The sequence below is a fragment of the Maniola jurtina genome, chromosome 25 (genome assembly GCF_905333055.1).
Source record: "Maniola jurtina chromosome 25, ilManJurt1.1, whole genome shotgun sequence".
Lineage (NCBI taxonomy): Eukaryota > Metazoa > Arthropoda > Insecta > Lepidoptera > Nymphalidae > Maniola > Maniola jurtina.
The window spans coordinates 5,157,693-5,179,043 of NC_060053.1; the positions used below are offsets into that span (position 1 = coordinate 5,157,693).

Genomic DNA, 21,351 nt, shown 5'->3' on the forward strand with positions numbered 1-21,351 from the left:
GGCGGTTTGCAACCACATGTGGTCAAGTCAGATTTATGCAAACCTTAATCATTAAACATTTTTGATACCTTCAGCTGTATTTTCGACTTACATTTGCCAGTTTTAGACTCCAAAGCTTTCTTTAACCTTTCCACCAATGCCGGTTTGTTACCCTTCGTGTCCAAACCCAATGCCCCAAGCTCGGACCGCAAATCCACCACTTTCATCTTTGCGGGATCCATTTTTAAAGTTCTAACAAATGTTCAATGCACTATTGTCCACAAATAACTATATCACAGTAACAAAATCATATGAATTCCGTAAAAACATATCTCGCGAAAATTAACAATGCACGAGAAAAGCGCCAAGCTAACCAATATGGCGGCGATGATTAATGTGACCACTTAATAAAAATAATTACCCCTAAATATCTCTCTGCATTGATTTTTTTTTTCTTTAAATCTGGCTTTACTCTGATTAGCCAATGTCAAGTTTGTGATATTTTGAAGTTATTGAATTTATACAGTATGGACTCCGTCTGCGCCGGCGCCCGCCGACATACGCGCGGCGCCCCTTTACAGCGCTTCCCAGTCCCACTACCAAAAAACACCAACTAACACAAAAACCAGCCACTCTTAACAAAAAAAAACACTCCAAACAAGCACAGCACGCGCGCCAGCAAGCGCCATCGCAGACGAAGTCCGATTTTAGAATCTTGAATTTACTTTAAAAATAACATCTAGTTACATACGCTGCATTCGATTCTTGGAAATAAAATAATAAAAAAAATCTTTGAATTGGTACTTATTGTCTTCGTTCACGTTTGATAGGTAATAATTTTAACTATTTTAATTATTAGAGATATTTACCTAACTAGTTAGTTAGTTAAAATATGATTGCAATAACATAAATTCAAAAAACGCCGTACATAAATGGTGCATACTGCATGGTGCGTGTGTCATAGCAGAATGACTTTTATGTCAATTATTTCAGCTAAAATTGACCAATCATAAACTTGGGAGTCTAAAATAAATATTTGTAGTTATATTATAAACGGAGTCATTATTACGCGTCAGAAAACATACAATGTTCATGTTTTCACTGTCATTAGTGTCCATTATTGTTTATTGTTGTTTAATTTGATATAGGAACAAGACTGTAGAGGCACTGCGAGTAATCATTTTAGAAGCTACGCGTGCCACGACGTAGCGTAATTCGTTAGTTGCATCTAGCCCGTTGTAGCGTGTAGTAGTTTCCAAAGTAATTGTAACTTTAAATAGTGAATTATAATATATATTTTTTAGTGTTCATTTCTTTTGTTTTTCTTTCTACCCTGGTAGAGAACACGGCGCTATATATACATCAAATATCTGTACAAATATACCTGTACAAAGACATTAATATTAGGATCACGTGACGGTCGGCTTCCGCCTTGTTTACCATGGAAGAGTTTATAAAAGTAACTGCCTACCCTACATACACCAACGGAAGAGGCTCAGTCTGGTAGTTACTATAATTCAATCGGTGAAGTTCTTCACTCCAGAGTAAACAAGAGTGACAGGCTATACCAAAGTTAAGTATCCTTATATTTTATGATTTACTTGTTGTAAGTTCACTTCTCTTAGATGTGTAATATATTTTAAGTACCCTAAGTGTTATTCCATTTTTCATTAGTAATTATTTAAAATATGTGTGTCGTGGAGTCTCTTTGCTCTTTCTTCTCCACGGCTAAACACCTTTGCAAAACAGGTGGTAAATTATAATTCAAAATGAATAGATCCATACTAAATAATACAACAAAATACCGATAGATCTATAAAGATTGAAGTATGAAAGATCTCTTCGGCTTGGTTGGTTTTACTTCGGTATTTCCCCAAAAAGCGACAAAATTGAATAATTGGTATCACGAATGCTTACGTGTCACAGATAATATTTACGCTTTTTTGTCATAGAGAATGATGTAGAGCGCACTTTGAATGCAGTCCACACAAGTCCACGTCAGACTAGAGTAAAAGCGGGTAACTTTGAAAATACGATAAATATGTCATAAAAATACTTGTTGCTTAGCAACAATACTTTTTATTTAAGGTTTTATTAAAAATATTCATCCAAAGAGTCTCATTCACATAACACTCATACTCATACTCTTATTCTCTGCGATTTACTTTATTTTAATGAGAATTTTGAATCATTTATTTATTTACCTTGGTATTTACCTACCTACTTATATAATCTATTTATTTTCTAAAACGTTGTATACATTTGATTTTTTGATATTATTTGGAATCTCTTAGAATAACATTATATATAAAATGGCTAAAAAAGAAGAACCAAAAAGTAAGAAACTAAAAATTAATAGTTACATTTGCAAGCCATCCAATCGCCTCACATTTTAAGCTTATGAATTTAGTAGATCAAAAGACGATTAAAACAGCTCGTATCATAAGTATATTTCTTGTACGTAGTTAATTTGATATCAATAAGATTTCATTATTTTTTAGTTCAACCAAACAATGAACTGGAAAAGAGGATAATTGAAGCTTTCGAAGTATTTGATCATTCAGGAAAACAGGTCGTCGATGTGAGAGAAATTGGAACTATCTTGCGCTCTTTAGGTAGGTAGATAAAAAAAACTCAAGAGTGTTTTGCTATCTCATAGGTAATCACTAGATATATTAGAAACAAGCACAATTTACAAATAAGTTTGCATCTACTGTGTTAATAACTTTAAAATGATTATCTAGCACCCAAATATGAAATATCTCGCGAATAGAACTCGAAACTTTTTGAAGCTATACCACATAGATACGTAATCCCTATTAATCTGTGTATACCACTGCGGTATCAGGTGCAGGTTAAGGGTTAAACCTGTTGAGCATCATTTGGTTGAGAATAGTCTAAATCGTTGCAGGATGTTGTCCTACTGAAGCCGAAATCCAAGAAGTGATTCTAGCGACCGAAAATAAGGAAGCTACGGGAAATATTCCACTCATTAACTTTCTACCTTTCATGTGTAAAGCTATGACGGAACATAGGTAAATAATACTTAATTTATATTTAGTTAACTAACTACTTGATTATAACGATAGGATAATTTGATAAATTGATCTTTGCCTAATGCGCCTGTGTTTAATTCTTTATTCTTAGGTTTAATTATTAAAACAAAAATTCTACTCTATGGTATTGATTCTGGCGGGAAAATCAAAAATTGCTCATTGCTTGATTAATTATCTTTTTTTTTTTTTTTTTTTTCTTCTCGTCTGGCTTTACATAGATTAGCCAATGTCAGGTTTGTATTTATAATTACAAGTTAGGGAAACTATATATTATGTATAAAATAATGAAAAATCGGGATTTGGAATTGGAAAGGAAAAGGATTTTTTTAAAATAATTACATAATATACATATATCTAAACATATACATAAATAATAATATAATATAAGTAACTATACATTAACTATATCTTGATATCATTATGTTCTATGAACAAAGATAAAACTTTGTAAACATTAAATGAATTTGTGTATAACAAACATAATATAGATGTAGGAAATGGAATGTGCAATGATTCGAGATTAGCAAGAAAGTCAGTTCGATCATATAGAGTGCATGCAAAGAAAACATGGTTCAAATCCCCATACTCCCCACAGGAACAGTGAGGATCGGGAACAATTTTCATCCTGTGTAAATGCGCCGGGGTACATACATGACCCAGGCGCATTCTACACAGAATAGAAGTAACAGTTTTTGAGAAAACTAACTGGCTGAACCATGGTTTCCTCGGAATGGACGTCTGAATTTTTCTATAATGTTTACCCACTGAACCATCGTTACTCCATACCCCATCCCACGCTTCATACAAATATACTTTGGATAAATTTATCAAATCAGAACAATAATTGGTGAATGGAACAGTATCTCCAACACGTATCGCCTCATTTGCCAATTGGTCAGCTCTTTCATTTCCGGGAATGCCTGTTAGAAATATAATATTTATGTGGTATGCATACAACGTAACACACATAATGTACTTACTCTGTGGCTTGTCCTCGTATCTCCCTCTTTCTCTCTCTGCTCAACCTCCCAATGACGCGCACTGTGTGTGAGGCTTTTATTTGTAATATTAATTGTATTCAAGTTTGTGTAAAGATATTACTGACGATAATTATGTGTGGTTTATTATGTGCAATAAACAAACTCATAATGTGATTGTGATATTATTTCTGGCCGTTGTAACCACTGCTCGATCCTTGTGACCTCCCAAGAGGTCATGGGCCAAGATCTAAATCTACGAGATTTACTTACAACGTGTTTGAGAAATATATCGATCGATCGCTTAAGAAGATTGCACGTGCGTGTACGAATGAACAAATACTCTGATCTATTGTGAAGAAACAAAAATGGCATTCCGTGGTGAAGTTCCCACTACAAACGAAGATGGCGGCTCACGTGTCACGCCGACGACGTCTTTGTTTCCTGCGATTGAGAAGCTGGAAGGCAGCCAGAACTATTTAGCCTGGAAGTTTGCGATTCGTATGGTTTTAATACTAGAAGGTTTGTGGGATTGTGTTACTGCAAACGCGGTCACTGACGCTGCGCGCGATCAACGTGCGCTGGCGCGCATTTCCTTGAGTGTTAAACCTAGCCTGTACCAGCATATCAGAAACGCATCTAGTGCCAAAGAGGCGTGGGACAACCTTTCGGACATTTTTGAAGACAAGGGACTTTTGCGTCGTGTCTTGTTGTTGCGTGAACTGCATCGTACACGCTACACAGACTTCAACGACATGAGTAAGTACATAAACAACACTTCTGACATTGTACAACAGTTGGCCGATATTGGGCGAAAAATAGATGACGAAGAAGTAGCGGAACTGTTACTGAGCGGTCTACCACAGGAATTTGACTCGCTTGTGTCTAATCTGTCTACGTTCTCACTAACATCAAAGATCTCGAGTGAAGTCGTGAGAACTCGTCTACTACAAGAGGAATTGCGGAAAAACGGCTCAAATTCACATAATATATCTGAAGCTGCTTATATTTCAAAACGAAAAGTAAAGTGTCACTACTGTCACAAGGAAAATCACATAAAATCTAACTGTTTTAAACTGAAGCGCGATAAAAAGAAAAACAGTGTGACAGAAAGTAGCAGTGATAATAAATGTATGGCAGCCGCATATCTCTCTAAACACAGACAGGAAGATTGGTTCGTGGACTCTGGGTGCACTGCACACATGTGTAATAAGAAAGAATTCTTTGTGTCACTCAAGTGGACTTCATCGTCAGTATCTGTTGCTAACAATGAGACTATGTTATGTGAAGGTGTTGGGACTGTGAATATTCAATCAAATGACAATGTACTTATTCTTAATAATGTTTTGTATGTTCCTCAGTTAACTACTAATTTGATATCCGTTAGTAAGTTAATAGAATTAGATCTAAGAGTGGTGTTCAATTCGGGAGGTTGTTTTATATTTGACATAGATGATAAACTTATCAGTACTGCTAGTAATTTAAATGGGATTTTTAAATTAAATGGGTGTGTTAGGAATAGGTATTTGCACAAAGAGGAGCACTCTTTGTTCCTTCATAATGAGCAGGAATCACCGAGTGCCGCAGTTGCAGCTCATCAGCAGCCAATGCAGTTATGGCATCAACGGTTAGGGCATCTCAGCTCTAGAGGTATGTTTGCTCTTAGAGATAGGTTAAAACATGGTTGTATGTTTCAGGCTGAGGAATCACTTTCAGATTGTGCTGCTTGTCTTAAGGGCAAGTTGGTTGCAAAACCATTTCCAAAGAGTGGTGCCAGTCGTGCAACCAGGGCTCTGGAGCTTGTACACTCTGACGTCTGTGGGCCCATGCCGGTGAGCAGCTGGGGTGGTGCAAATTATATTCTGACACTGACTGATGATTATTCAAGGAAGAGCTACGTGTACTTGATGAAGAACAAATCTGAGGTATGTAGCCGCTTCATAGAATTTAAAAATATGGTTGAAAAGCAGACTGGTTTATCAATCAAATGTCTTCGTAGTGACAATGGGACCGAGTATGTAAATTCAACTTTGTCTGGGTTTTTACGTGAACAGGGGATAGTGCATCAGCTTACCGTGCCTTATTGTCCTCAACAGAATGCTGTTTCAGAACGGTTGAACCGTACCCTTATGGATAAAGTACGTTGCATGTTGCAACATTCTGGTCTCGACCAGCGGTTCTGGGGAGAAGCAGTAATGACGGCTGTTTATCTTAAAAATAGGTCTCCCACAGCTGCATTGGACGGACAGATTCCAGAAGAGGTTTGGACTGGTTCTAAATTGGACCTTGGTCACCTCAGGGTGTTCGGTTGCCTTGCTTATGCGCTGGTACCTGGCGTTAAGCGTAAGAAGTTAGACCCTAAATGTAAACCTTACATTTTTGTGGGTTATTCTGAAACTACTAAGGGGTATAGACTGGCAGATCCCTGTGACCCTAGAAAAGTGCTTTTGTCTCGTGATGTCACGTTTATGGAAGAGAGATTTCTTAATTTTGGACATGACAATTCTTGTGATAATAATGAAATAATATTTATGAATTCTAGTTTATTACATAATTTATCAAGTGATAATAATGTTAATAATGAATTGTCTAATGTCAATGATAATAATAAATTAATGGAAAATAGTAATTTTAATTCAGATGACAAAATATTATCTAATGGAAGTTTTAATGATAATTCTTGTGTTTCCACAGATACATGGGACACTGGTAGTGAACACAACTCCTCTGTTGAGTGCTCGGCGGATGATGACGTAGAAGATACTGTGACGTCACCACGCGCGACGTTGACTGGAGGGGAAGATGTGTCTGCAGGTTCGCGCCCTATACGTAGTACTCGATCGGTTCTACCTAAAAGGTATGATGACTATGATCTGTCTATGTTTGCAAGGGATGTTTTGGTTGACGAGCCACAGTCGTATCGAGAGGCGATTGATAGTCCTTACCGCGACGAGTAGGTGCAGGCCATGAAGCGTGAGTACAACTCTATGATGGAAAATGAAGTATGGACGCTTGTGGAGCGCCCTAGTGACTGCAATGTCGTAAAATGTAAGTGGGTGTTTAAGGCGAAGTGTGATGCTTCAGGTAATTTTCAGCAATTTAAGGCTAGGTTAGTAGCAAGGGGCTTCACACAAAAAGAAGGGATAGATTATACTGATACCTTTTCCCCAGTTGTACGCCACTCCACTATGAGGTTATTGTTTAGTTTGGCGAATGAATATGACTTGAATATTGATCATATTGACGTAAATACGGCTTTTCTGAATGGCAACCTAAATGAAACTATTTTTATGGAGCAGCCTGAGGGATTTACTGATAGCAAAAATAAAAATAAAGTTTGTCTCTTGAAAAGGAGTATTTACGGGTTAAAACAAGCAAGTAGAATGTGGTATTGTAAGGTTAATGACTTGTTGACTAAAAATAACTTCATACAAAGTAAATGTGAACCATGTGTGTATTATTTCCAGAGAGAAAAGGAAATTATTATTATAGCATTGTATGTCGATGACTTTTACCTGATATATAATAAGGATAGCTCTCATATTAAGGTTTTGTTGAGTTTATTAGAGCATGAATTTAGTATTAAAAACCTAGGTCCTATTCAGAGCTATCTTGGAATTAGAGTCAGAAGAGATAGAGAAAAAGGTGTACTTAAGTTAGACCAGTCAGTTTATATAAAGAGAGTACTGACCCGGTTTGGTATGTCAGACTGTAAACCAGTTTCGACTCCTATGCAATCAGGATTTAAGTTATGTAAATCAGATGATATATTAAATGATGATGTATATAACTATAGGCAACTTTTAGGTTGTTTGATGTACCTGTCAGTATGTACGCGTCCTGATATTGCTTACACCTGTAGTCAATTAAGTCAGTATAATAACTGTTTTGGTAAATGCCATTGGTCAGCTGCCAAAAGAGTTTTACGGTATTTAGCGGGTACAATTGACTATGGTTTACTCTATGTAAAAAGTAATCGATTGGTATTGAGTGCCTATACCGATGCAGATTGGGCCAATGATTGTACTGATCGTAGGTCATATACAGGGTTTGCAATAAAGCTTGGTAAAAATGTAGTAAATTGGGAGTCTCGTAAACAAAAGTGTGTAGCACTCTCTAGTACAGAGGCAGAATATTTAGCAATAAGCGACGTTTGTAAAGACTTAAGTTTTGTAAGAAATTTCTTGGTAGAGCTCTTTACAAATTTAAAATTGAACTGTATAACTGTGTATAACGACAATCAAAGTGCGCACAGATTATTAGAGTGTAAAGAATATTGTCACAAGCGCACTAAACACATTGATATTCGTTATCACTATGTAAAGGACCTTGTAAATAGCAACTTTGTGACTGTAAAATATTTGTGTACAGAGAAAATGATTGCTGATGTGTTGACCAAACCTCTAGACAAGAAAAAGCATAACATGTTTATTTATGAGCTTTGTGTTCGACATATATCAGGATGAGAAATGTAATGTATACTTTTGTAGTCATAGAGTAATTTATAATTTTTTTATTTTTTGCTGTTTACGTTATATGCATAAGGGGAAGTGTTAGAAATATAATATTTATGTGGTATGCATACAACGTAACACACATAATGTACTTACTCTGTGGCTTGTCCTCGTATCTCCCTCTTTCTCTCTCTGCTCAACCTCCCAATGACGCGCACTGTGTGTGAGGCTTTTATTTGTAATATTAATTGTATTCAAGTTTGTGTAAAGATATTACTGACGATAATTATGTGTGGTTTATTATGTGCAATAAACAAACTCATAATGTGATTGTGATATTATTTCTGGCCGTTGTAACCACTGCTCGATCCTTGTGACCTCCCAAGAATGCCCACATGGCTTGGAACCCAAGCCAACACAACATCACAATTTTTCTGTGAACACTTATATAAAAGATCTCTAATGCCAAAAACAATTGAAGACTGCTTATGGGATTTGAATGGAAATCTATTGATAGCTTCTAGAGCACTGCAGGAATCAGAGAATATGACTGTTTTTGGTATCTTTAAAATTAAAACATATTCTAAAGCTTTAAGTAAACCATAACATTCACCCGTGTAAACGGAAGCTTCAGGTGGAAGTTTAACTTGTTGTATACCCTTATATTGTGAATGATGTAATAGTACATGGGTCCAAATCAAACCACTATTTGATGACGACTGACTTTATTCATGACTCACAAGCCTACCTACATAATATTATATTTTATTAAACTACCTACTACATCTCCCTCCTTATAGAATAAGTTTGAAATACATTTTATGTTCTAAACGTATACATGCGTCTTCATATTATAATTCTAATTCATTACTCATAAATTATTCATACATTATCATCCCCCCTCAAATTTTATTTCTCAATGCATTTTATACTCATAATTGTTTAAGCATGCTAATTATAACAACTACATTAAATAGCACTTATTGAGATATATTTAAAATACCTATAAGTCATATTTTTATCTAAACTTAGCTTAATTCTTAGACTAAGCAAGCCAGAACAAGTAAATAACATAATTATTATATTATTCAGAATTGAAATAAAATACATTAAAAGAATAGTTATGATATAAAATTGACTAATAAATTATTAAATTGAGTTTGTAAATAATTATTGATAATTAAATTCCTTGTCAAATCGAACCGGCGGACGCACTACTCGACCGCTAGTTGTCACCTTAGGCGCGTGCGCCGGTTGCGGGGAGCGTGCCGTTTGCGGCCCTGTATCTGCACCGCCCGTTGACTCGGAATTTAAATGTTCCCAATCGACACTAGAAGACATGTTTGTGTGATTGGTAACCTCGCCTTTGCTTGGTACTTTCATTATATGTTGTCGGTTACGCCTGTAAACGGCGCCATTTTCAGTTTGTACCCAGTAAGATCGGTTTCCTCGAGCCGGACGTATAATACGAGACTTAACCCATACGTTATTTTGTCTCATTCGAACCGGTTCATCTTCCGATAGTGGGATTAAATTTCTGGTTCCTCTGTCGTAATATGTCTTATATTGCGCTATCCTTTGTGAGCGATTGTCGCGCATCTCTTGCGGGCTCACTACTTTGGGTTTTAGCTGAGAAGTGCCAGAAGGTAAACGAGTATTTAAGCGACGACTCATTAATAACTGTGCCGGTGACCACTTTTCTCCAGAAAGTGGTGTATTACGAAAATTAAGTAGTGCAAGTTTCCAGTCTTCTCCACTTTCATATGACTTACACATAAGATCCTTTATAGTTCGAACGTTCCGTTCGGCGAGACCGTTGGACCGGGGATATAACGGTGAACTCGTAACGTGCGTGAAACCCCAAGTGTTGCTAAAAGATTTAAATTGTTCCGAGCAAAATTGGCCAGCATTATCGGTCTTCAAAATTGACGGAATTCCAAATCTACTAAAAATATCTTTGAAAACATTAATAACACTCGAACTCATAATATTGGGCAGCAACAGAACTTCGACAAACTTAGAATAGTAATCCACTACGAGTAAATAATATTTATCTCTCAACTCGAATATGTCCGCCGCTAGCACTTCCCACGGCAGATGGGGCACGGGGTGCGGCTGCAGCGGCTCGCGCGGGTTGTTGTCGCGGTGGCGCTGGCACGTGTCGCAGGCCTGCACCGTGTGCTGGATGTCCGTGCTCATGCCGGGCCACCACATCACGTCACGCGCACGACGCTGACATTTCTCCACCCCCATGTGGCCTTCGTGAATACGCTTGAGCATATCTTTTCGAAGCGAAGTCGGGATAACAACTCGATTATTCCTGAAAAGAATTCCCTTTACCAGATGAAGCTCGCTACGAACCATCCAGTACTGTCGCACCGTAATATCCGTATCCCTCTTATTGTCCGGCCAACCATTTTTGTAGTACACTCCGACCGCCGTTAATATCCCATCCTTTCGAGTTTCTTCTCTAATCTTGTTTAACATCTCCGGCGTGGCTTCTACATTGTCGTACAGAGTATTTAAATGTATCATAACTTCTTTACACACATCCTCATCGGTCCCCTGCTCCGTCGCCGCGCGGGATAGTGTATCAGCTATAAATAGCATTTTACCAGGTTTATACTGAATTTTGATACAATAATGTTGCAATTTCAATAGCATTCTTTGTAAGCGAGCCGGTGCCTCATTTAGTGATTTTTTAAATATGACCTCTAGTGGCTTATGATCACTCTCTACGGTAACGTCATCATGGCCATATATATACTGGTGGAAGCGCGTGCACCCAAAAACAATTGCGAGTAACTCTTTCTCGATCTGCGCCCAGCGCTGCTCCGTGGCCGTGAGCGTGCGTGCCGCGTACGCCACCGGCCGGCCACCCTGCAGCAGGCACGCGCCCAGCCCGCGCGCGCTCGCGTCCACCGACACCGTGATGGCTTCATCGGGGTTATAGTATTTTAGTACCGGTGCACTACTAATTTTTGACTTTAATAAATTAAATGCCCGGTCGTGGTATTCTAACCACTCAAAATTATTATTCTGACCTAGCATCTCGCGCAAAGGTGCAGATATTTCCGAGTATCTTGGTATGAATCTGGACAAATAATTGGTGACCCCTAAAAACCGTTCTAAACCTTTTTTATCGGTCGGTTTGGGCATATTTTTTATAGCACTTACCCTATTTTTATCTGGCGATATGCCTTTCGAGCTAAACATATGACCTAAAAAATTAACCTGGCTAACACTAAACACACATTTATTTTTATTGAACTTAACACCGCTTTCTAACGCTCTTTTCATAACTTCTTTTAACCTGATATCGTGCTCCTCTTTGGTCCTACCCCATATTAAAATGTCATCTATGAACACTTCGACACCTTCCATTTTAAATATTTTATCCATTTCGTTGTGAAATATTTCTGGAGCACAGTTAATTCCAAATGGCATCCGCAAAAATCTATATCTTCCATATGGCGTTGAAAAGGTACATAACTTCGAACTACTTTCGTCTAGTCTTATCATCCAAAACCCGTTTTTCGCATCGCATTTCGAAAAATATTTTGCTCCGGACAGATTACTCGCCATCTCTTCTAAAGTGGGCAACTGAAAATGACTACGTTTAATGGCCTGGTTTAAATTTCGCGGATCCAAGCAGAGGCGAAGTTTTTTATCTGGTTTTTCTACAATAACAATATTAGAAACCCAATCAGTGGGCCCATCTTCTTTTTTAATAATATTTAATCTAACCATATTATCCAATTCCTCTTTTAGACGAGACCGCATTTTCATTGGTATTTTTCGCGTGGGACTGACAACGGGCAATATTGTTTTATCGACAACTATTTTACAAACAGTAGGTAAACAACCTATTCCTTCAAATATCGACTCATACCTTTTGAGGTCAAGAGACACTTGATTCAATCGCGCAATTAATTTTAGAGCTATACATGCCTTCAAACCTAATAAGTTATTACAATTATTATTTAAAACATAAATTTTCTCATAGCATACTTGTTCTTTGAATTTTAGAAATCCATTAAAATATCCAATTACAGGCAACTTAGATTTGCTAATTTCTCTTAAAACGGTATGGCATTTAATTAATTTCCTTTTTTCGAAACCGGCTTTTTCATATGAACTTAAAGACATGACAGATGCTTCCGCGCCACTATCTAATTTAAATTGTATACAAACTCCATCCACATCTATAGTCTCACACCATGAATCGCACATTTCATTCGAAGCTTCAATAGAAATATTTGACATAAGTAGCTCACCGTTCTCGCTGTACTCATCTACCCATCGTTCCTCCTCCAATTTGGGCTCCTCGACGACTTCGCGCGTAAACTTCACAGTACAAAATCGGGCCCTGTGGCCTACTCCATTACATCTGAAACACTTTCCTGAAAATCCAGGACACCTTATATGCCTACTGTGACGCAAGTTACACTTTTCACAAACACTATCATTGAAAACCCGATATGAAGACACCGCCGCGCCCCGCTGCCGGCCGCGCCAACCAGCACTCGCGCCGCCCGCGGGCCCCGGCTGGCCGGCGGCAGCGCCGCGGGGCCGCGCCGCGCCGCGCTGCAGCTGCTCGAGCGCGCCGGCGGGGTCGGTGGCGGCGGGAGCGCGCGCCGCGCACGCCGCCGCCTGCTTGCTCGCTCGCTCCGCCGCTCGACACCACGTACTGGCCTCCTCTAATGTGATCGACGATTTCGCTAGTAATTTTTCTTTCATTTGCGAATCTTTTAAACCACGTATTAATTGCGTTAAAATGAGACTGCTTTTCAAAGATCCAAATTCACAATTTTTACTTAATTTTTTTAATATTCCCAAATATTTGTCAAAATTATGTTCGTTCTGGTAAGTTTCAAAAAAAATATGTCTTTCGTAGTTAACATTTTTCTTTGGATCGCAATACTCACTGTATTTATCACATAACGTTTTATAATCTTTTTCTTGTTCCGGCAGTACATCGAGTTCTTCGAGAATTTCTCGGCCATATTGGCCCAAACAATGCATAAATAACCCATATTTTTCCTTACTACTTGCTGTCTCCTTGCCTGTTGCAATCAAGAAATAATCAAATGCATTTTTCCATTCCCTCCAATTCGTAGCCAGGTTGCCATCTTGCTGTAATGGCGCGGGTTGTTGAATAGCCGCACTAATGCCGTCACCTCGACTATCGTTAGCCATTACGTATTTTTAACTTGTTCCGAGTATTAATTAAGTTAAACAACACTTTTATATCACTTTTAGCTACATTTCCTATGTTTAAACTTACACCTGACACCATGTAATAGTACATGGGTCCAAATCAAACCACTATTTGATGACGACTGACTTTATTCATGACTCACAAGCCTACCTACATAATATTATATTTTATTAAACTACCTACTACAAATGATAGATCCCAATGCCAACGCAACTCTTATCCTCATGTTTAGATGCATCCGTGAACACATAATGCCAGTCAGGCCATTTATCATTGAGAATGTTTATAAATTCCTGTTTTGAGTTAGGGTTATTTTTTAATTTGGATCCTATGTCGAATTTAATTTCCGGGACAGTAATAAGACCCTTGTAGTTGTGTTGGTATAGAGGAAGAATAATACTTCGATGAGTGGGAGCTCCCAAACTTTCATATTTTCTAAGACTGTTTACAAGACATGGAGAATCTCTATTAGTCCAGTAGTTACCGGTATCAACCTGATAAGCAAGTTGACGTATCTTTAAAAACAAAGGATGAGAACTTAGCTGTAATGTACGGAAAAAGTATTTATCACAAAGGAACTGTCTCCTTAGATATAAGGGCGGATCACAACATTCTACCTGAAGACATTTTATTGGAGTTGATTTCATCGCACCCGTAACCAACCTCAAAGCCTTTGCCTGGATTATATCCAGCTTTTTAACTGCAGTTTTATTACCAGGATGTAATAGGAATGTTCCATAGTCTAAAACACTTCTTATTAAAGCATTGTATAGCAGTCTCATTGTAAAAGGATGAGCACCCCACCATACTCCTGTAAGACACCTTAAAATATTCAAATTTTTCTCGCATCTTAATAAAACATATTCCCAATGTGGAATTCCAGTAAGTTTAGAGTCCAATATTACACCTAGAAATTTCGCCTGATCTTTAACTGCTAGCGGAATTCCATTGTAATTAATATGAGGAGATGGTAGATTTCGCTTCCGAGAAAATACTACAACAGAGCTTTTAGATGGTGACAAATCTAGACCATTATTATGTAACCAACATTTTAAGGCATTTAACGCTAAGTTTAACAACTCACTAACATTATCTAAGGATGGCCCAGCAACATACAAAAGCAAATCATCTGCATATTGAAGCACATTTGCATATCTATTTACAGAAATGTCCAAATCGTAAGTATAAATGTTATATAAAATAGGGCTCAAAACAGAACCTTGTGGCAAACCCTTCCACACAGTTCTATAAATAAATTCATCTTCGACCGAATCTAGCGAATACTTTATATATCTTTCGTACAACATATTTACAATAAAATTAATTAATAAGTTAGGAATATTCAGGGCAAGCAATTTATGTTTTAGAATTGAAATATTTACATTATCGTAGGCGGCTTTTATGTCCAGGAAGGCAGCAACCAATGACTCATTTTTAGAGAAGCTTAGTCTTATGTCTGTGGTAAAAATGCTTAAGCTGTCAATAGTACATTTACCTTTCCTAAAACCAAACTGGTTTCTCGATAATAATGTATTATGTTCTAAAAACCATTCCAGCCTGATTTTAATAAGGTGTTCAGCAGTTTTAGCTAATACTGACGATAATGCTATTGGTCTATACGATGTTGGATCTGAACTCGGTTTATTCGGCTTCCGTAATAAGATCAAAGTTTGGGACCGCCAGGATTCGGGGACGATACCCGCCATCATAACGTTGTTGATCAAAGAAAGGTAGTACCTGAGACCATTGTCGTCAAGATTCGATAAGAAGGAATAAGGAATTCCGTCTTCACCTGGTGCAGAGTCTTTAGTCGTTGAAAGTACGCCTTTCAATTCGTTAAGTGTAAATGGCGAATTTAAATCTACATTACAATTATTAGACAATATGGGGGTTAAGGCCATGGGACATTCAGGTACATAAGGAGGACCCAAACGATCCATGACTTGCTCTGCTAGAACTGGAGATATTTTATTCTGTTGGGAATCTTTAAATGCAGATCTAAACCTTCTTATATTTTGCCAAACAATTGATGGTGAAACATTAGGACTTAAGGATTTACAAAACCTGTGCCACCCTTCATATTTTTTTACCCGAAGTAGCTCCTTAGTAGTATTAGCAATTTCTAAGTAACGCTCAAAATTGTCATCAGTCATATTTTGGCAAAATTGCTTCTCTGCTTCTTTTCTTTGCTTAACTGCATTAGTGCATTCTACATCCCACCATGGTGGTGATGGAATAAATTCCATACCACACCTTTTTACAGGAAAAGTTTCATTTGCAGCTTCAATTAATATTGTAGATAATGCTTGTGAGAATTCTAATATGTTAGAGTGACTAATTTCTGGTAAATTATTGATTTTCTTTTCTACAGCTACACTATACAGACTCCATTTAGCGTCTATCAGTTTATGTTTTATGCGTGGCTGTCTTACATGTTTTGGAGGTTTTTCAAAAGGGAAAGTAATGATTAAAGGGTAGTGATCACTACCACCAGTAGATTCAGCGGGAGACCAGATGAGAGATGAAGCAAGATCAGGAGTGCAAATGGACAAATCAGGAGCACTAGGTGTCCGTGCCAACCGAGTGGGAGACCCAGTATTCAAAATGCACAGATTATGGGAGCTTATTAAATCTAACAACTTTTCTCCATAGAAGGTTGATGTGGCACAACCCCATAATTCGTGATGAGAGTTAAAATCCCCTAAACATAAAAATGGTTTCGGTAAAAAATTAAAAATTTCACTAATTTCATTAAATATATCATTATTAGGACGAGAGAAATATACAGATACATAACATATACTATTTACAATAACTGCAATAACAGACAAGTTATCACTATGTACAGGAAGAGTGATAGGTGTGAATGTCAGAGTATTTTTGATGAGTATAGCCACTCCACCATACCCATCAGGTCTGTCTTCCCTGAGACAAACATACCCCGGCATTTTGAATAAAAATTCCTTTCTCAACCATGTCTCTTGGAGACAGATGAGAAAAGGATCATGTTTATTTATGAGATGTATTAAGTCTTGTTTTCTACTGTTGAGACTCAAGCAATTCCACTGAATCACTCTGGCTCTGTGATCCATTATTATTAGATATTTGATATAAGGCTTCAATTACTGTGGCAACGTGGGACGGTGTAACTATATTCGATTGTGATAATAATTGAATCAATATTTTAATAATGTCTGCCATTTTCATGTTATTTTCAGTACTATTGTTATTAAAATTAAACTTCTGTTTAGGTAAAACAGGATCTCTTATTATTTCTGAGTGGGCAAAGTGGTCATAGCCTTTGCTAAGCTTTGAGGGTAATCTTGGCTTTGCGAAGACTGTTTTTTTATATGAATGAGGCACTGAGTTTGAAGTGGATGGAATGTTGGATTTTTGAGGACCATGTATATCCTGTGGTGGAGAGGATGATACAGGTGTTGAAAACAAAGCTTCAGCATATGACATGTTTGAAACTGGTGGATGCATTTTAATTGCTTCCATATAAGAAATACAACTTTTGCTCATGGTTTCTTTAATTGCTCTTTGTCTGTTATGTTCTAAACATTTTTTATTTATAGCTTGATGCGCTCCCTTGCATAAGCAACACCGGTAATCCTCCTCTTCCACCTGACAAGTATCACCAGAGTGCCCTTGGGTACATTTATAACACTTTGGCACTGACCTGCACTGATTTTTCACGTGGCCAAAACGGCAGCATCGGTAGCACTGCACAGTCGGATAAATATACAATTCAACAGGTAAAGCCGTGTAACACATGTATACCCGGGTAGGTAAAATTTGGCCATCAAAGGTTATTATTACTGTCCCAGTACTAATGAATTGGTTTGTATCATTTACAACGATTTTTCTTTTGATCCGCCTTATTTTAATGATTGGACCACAACCAAGTGGAACACTCATGTTAAGTAATACCTCTTCTTCGGACCAGTCATTAGGTACACCTTTTACTACACCCATGCGTGTGACATTAAAAGTAGGTATAAATGCCCTATATTTTGCGGATTCAAGAATTTTGTTTGTCAAGAAATTATTAGCATCCAAGTAGGAAGAAAAAGCCATACTAATGCGATTCCTTCCTACCCGTTTCAAGCTTCCGTTCACAACACCATTGAATTTATTATGTTTTAAAAAGCGACCAAAAGTTATAGGATGCAGAGTAGTTGAGCTATCACTATTTTCGCATTCTTTTTGTATATGCACTACATATGGGGCACTATCGGATTGTTGGTAATAAGTACGGCCAATTGGCACTCGAGTTGGTAGTGAGGAGGTTCCATTATTATCGGTGGGGTTTGTAGATTCAGTAGGGTATGTCGGATTTGGGTTAGCCTTGTTATTATTACTATTATTATTAATTTCAAACTTGCAATCGCAACTATACTGTTCTTTTCCATCTCTAGTTTTTGTTTTCCTTTTTCGTTTATTACATGTTAAACAAATGCGTGAGAATATTTTCCTTTTAAGAGTTTTGTCGACATTGGACACGACAGATACATCAGTGTCCATTGACGACTCAACCGCTGCTATTAGTATATCCATTTTTGATGTATTATCCAATGATCCCGAAGGATTTGACCCCCCTGGATCGGGGGGCCGGATGTCCATAACGTTGAAATTTAAACTATACTAAATTTTAAAACTTACCTATATATACAGCTATCTACTATGAAAATGTCACTAAAACTACAATATTTACACTATAAAACAACACCAATCCCTTTCCAAATTGTATTAAAAAATTAAAGGAAGAAAATTTCACGTCCGCTTATGTACGCAGTTTCCCGCCCTTTTCCAATTAATTATCTTTCTAATTAAATTGTTTTTTTTTTTTTTCAGATTCTATCCAGCAAGTGCCGAAATGTTACTGGCCGCTTTTCGTTACTTCGACAAGGAAGCCCGTGGGTTTCTTACGAAGGAAAAATTTGCGCAACTAATGCTAGAGGAAGGCGAACCGTTTACTCAGGTAAAAACAAAAGTATTTGTCATCTAGATTTTGAAGATTTTATAACACAAAATTCGATCACTAAATCAAGGGATACGTAAAAAATTTTTGACCGTTCATGTTCGGGGAATTTACTCCATAGTGACCTACAGCATTATTCAATCGTCTTTATCGACTTGTTAAAAAAATATTTCATACTTAGGAAGAATTCGACGAGATGATGCAAACGGCTCTGGATCCAGTGACGGACACGATTACCTACGAGTATTATATCAATCAACTGATGGTAAGTGTCACTACTGAGCACGGTTCTCCTCACAAAATGAGAAGAGTAGGCCATACACCACGGTGGATGGGCAGCCTTCACACACCATTGAGAATACTATGGAGAACGCTGAGGCATGCAGGTTTTCTTGTGATATTTTCCTTCTAAATAGTAAGTATCTACCTACTACTACATATATCACAGGCAGCGGATGGCTGCCTCAAAGTGCGGAAAAGAAACCCAGGACAGAAGTAGTTACTACTATTATTAGGTATCTACTAGATGATAATGGCCGCGACTTCGTCCGCGTGGATTAGGTTTTTAAAAATCCCGTGAGAACTCTTTAATTTTCTGTAATAAAAAGATACCCATGTCAATTCCCGGGATTCAAGCTGCCTCTGTACCAAACATACCAATCGGTAAAATTAATGAGCCTTTAAGAATCCCGTGGGAACTCTTTGATTTTCAGTAGAAAAAATAGCCTATGTCCTTATGTATGGATGTAAGCTAACTACCTATGTACCAAATTTCATCAAAATCGGTTAAACTGTTGGGCCGTGAAAAGCTAGCATACAGACAGACAGACAAACTTTAGCATTAAAAAATTAGTATGGATTTATTTATAGTACGCGCATAACAAGTAGTCCAATCTGAAGTTTGGTCTGTTTTTGTGCAAAGTGCAAGTGTCTGTTTTTGATGCCTAGTAGTGTTCAGATTGGAATACCTACTCATTTTTCGAGCACTACTATTTATTATCTACTAGGATTTTTAGGCACACACTTGACCACAATCACACCTGATGGGAAGTGATAATGTGGCCTAAGATGGGACGCGATTGCCAGAAGATGCCTATTCAATCTTGTTCTAAAGATAGCCGGATTGAAATTGTTAGGAAATGAGGAAACACAAATCTCCAAGCCAATCTTCCAAGTTCTAGCCATACGTATGAGGAAAGACGACGCAAAGTGGTTCGTGCAAGTCAAAGGTCGATTAAAATCCGAAATCGATTAAATAAAAATTACGCAAATCGGTTCAGAAATCTCAGTGCATGGGTAGTTATAAAACCTAACTCCTCCATTTTTTTAAGTCGGTTAAAAAGTAGCCTATGTTACTCCTTGGTTAATCTTCTACTTCTCTGTGAAAGTCCCGTCAAAATAGGTTCAGCCATTCCGAAAATTTTGCCCGTTCAAACCGACAGACACTTCAATTTTATTTACTAGTCAAAACAAAATAAGGGCCACTTGATTTTTTCGTCCTCGTGAGCGATAATTTATTTTTTATGCATTCTCAAGTAGTTGATTATTTATCGTGGTGTTACCTTATTTGTTTACAAACATTTTTTGAGTATTCCACTTGCATAATTGTTTAAAGTGGGTAGTTATTGATAATTTATTGGAACCACTTGAATCTACCGGATTTTAAGACGGATTTTAACTCAGTCAAAGTGACGATTCCGTCAAGAACACTGTAAGTTTTGTTTAACTAGTGGCTGAATTAACATTTAAAAAAAGTTATGCCGAGAGTACGACGTCATATGGACTTACCAACCGTAACTAGGGCCGTAACATTGCTTCAAGAAGGCCATTCGCAGCGTTCTGTGGCGTTGCAGCTGGGGTTTTCACGGCGAGCGATCCAGAATGCTTGGAATCGTTTTCAAGAGACTGGGAGATTAACCAGGAGACGGGGATCTGGCAGAGTTCGAGCAACTACCGCACAGGAGGACCGCTACGTGCGCTTGACTGCGCGCAGAGAACGCTGCATCACAGCCCGCTCCTTACAAAACCGTTTGCGGCAGGCGACGGGTACACGCGTTAGTGATCAAACCATTAGAAATCGTTTACACGAGGACCAGCAGTTCTCCAGGAGACGCGTAGTGCGGATACCACTAACAAGTGCTCATCGTGCAAACCAATTATCGTTCGCAAGGCAGCATCTGGCATGGGATATGAACGATTGGAGCACAGTATTGTTTACGGATGAGTGCAAAGTTAAATTTTTTAGTGATGACCGTCGCGTTAGGGTCTGGAGGCGTGAAGGTGAGCGATTTTCGGATGCTTGTATCCATGAAAGTGACAGATTTGGGGGCCCCAATGTTATGGTATGGGGAGGAATCTCTATGTCAGGCAGAACCGAGCTGGTAATTCTTAACGAAGGCACAATAACAGCTCAACGTTACATCGAGGAGGTCATAAGACCCCATGTGGTCTCATATGCACAGAGAATCGGCGCAAGATTCCATCTGATGCACGATAATGCTCGCGCTCATACAGCTAGGGCCACCAGAGAAGCCCTAGAGGAGGCTGGTATACAGGTATTGCCCTGGCCTGCAAACAGTCCGGATCTCAATCCCATTGAACACATGTGGGATTTACTGAAACGCAGTGTTCGAAGCACAAACCAACCCGTGCACAATGAAAGACAGCTAATAAACGTTTT

The 21,351-nt window shown here is 38.0% G+C and overlaps 2 protein-coding genes across 9 annotated transcripts in view; one reads left to right on the forward strand and one right to left on the reverse strand.

The window, feature by feature from the left end:
- The window catches only part of LOC123877980 (heterogeneous nuclear ribonucleoprotein U-like protein 1), a 34,152-nt gene extending 33,782 nt beyond the window's left edge, over positions 1-370 (reverse strand). For all 5 annotated transcript variants that reach the window (XM_045924937.1, XM_045924939.1, XM_045924936.1 and 2 more), the window contains exon 1: positions 92-370. In XM_045924937.1, the coding sequence (XP_045780893.1) occupies positions 92-221 (130 nt within the window). In that variant the 5' untranslated portion in view covers positions 222-370. The remainder of the gene's footprint in view (positions 1-91) is intronic.
- A 1,765-nt stretch (positions 371-2,135) lies between these two features.
- Positions 2,136-21,351, forward strand: part of LOC123877993 (dynein regulatory complex protein 8) — a 35,498-nt gene continuing 16,282 nt past the window's right edge. The window contains exons 1-5 of one of the 4 annotated variants that reach the window (XM_045924963.1): positions 2,136-2,187; positions 2,481-2,594; positions 2,891-3,014; positions 18,545-18,671; positions 18,853-18,936. In XM_045924963.1, coding sequence (XP_045780919.1) covers positions 2,154-2,187; positions 2,481-2,594; positions 2,891-3,014; positions 18,545-18,671; positions 18,853-18,936 — 483 coding nt within the window. In that variant the 5' untranslated portion in view covers positions 2,136-2,153. The other 3 variants (XM_045924965.1, XM_045924964.1, XM_045924966.1) reach the window with 3 other exon arrangements.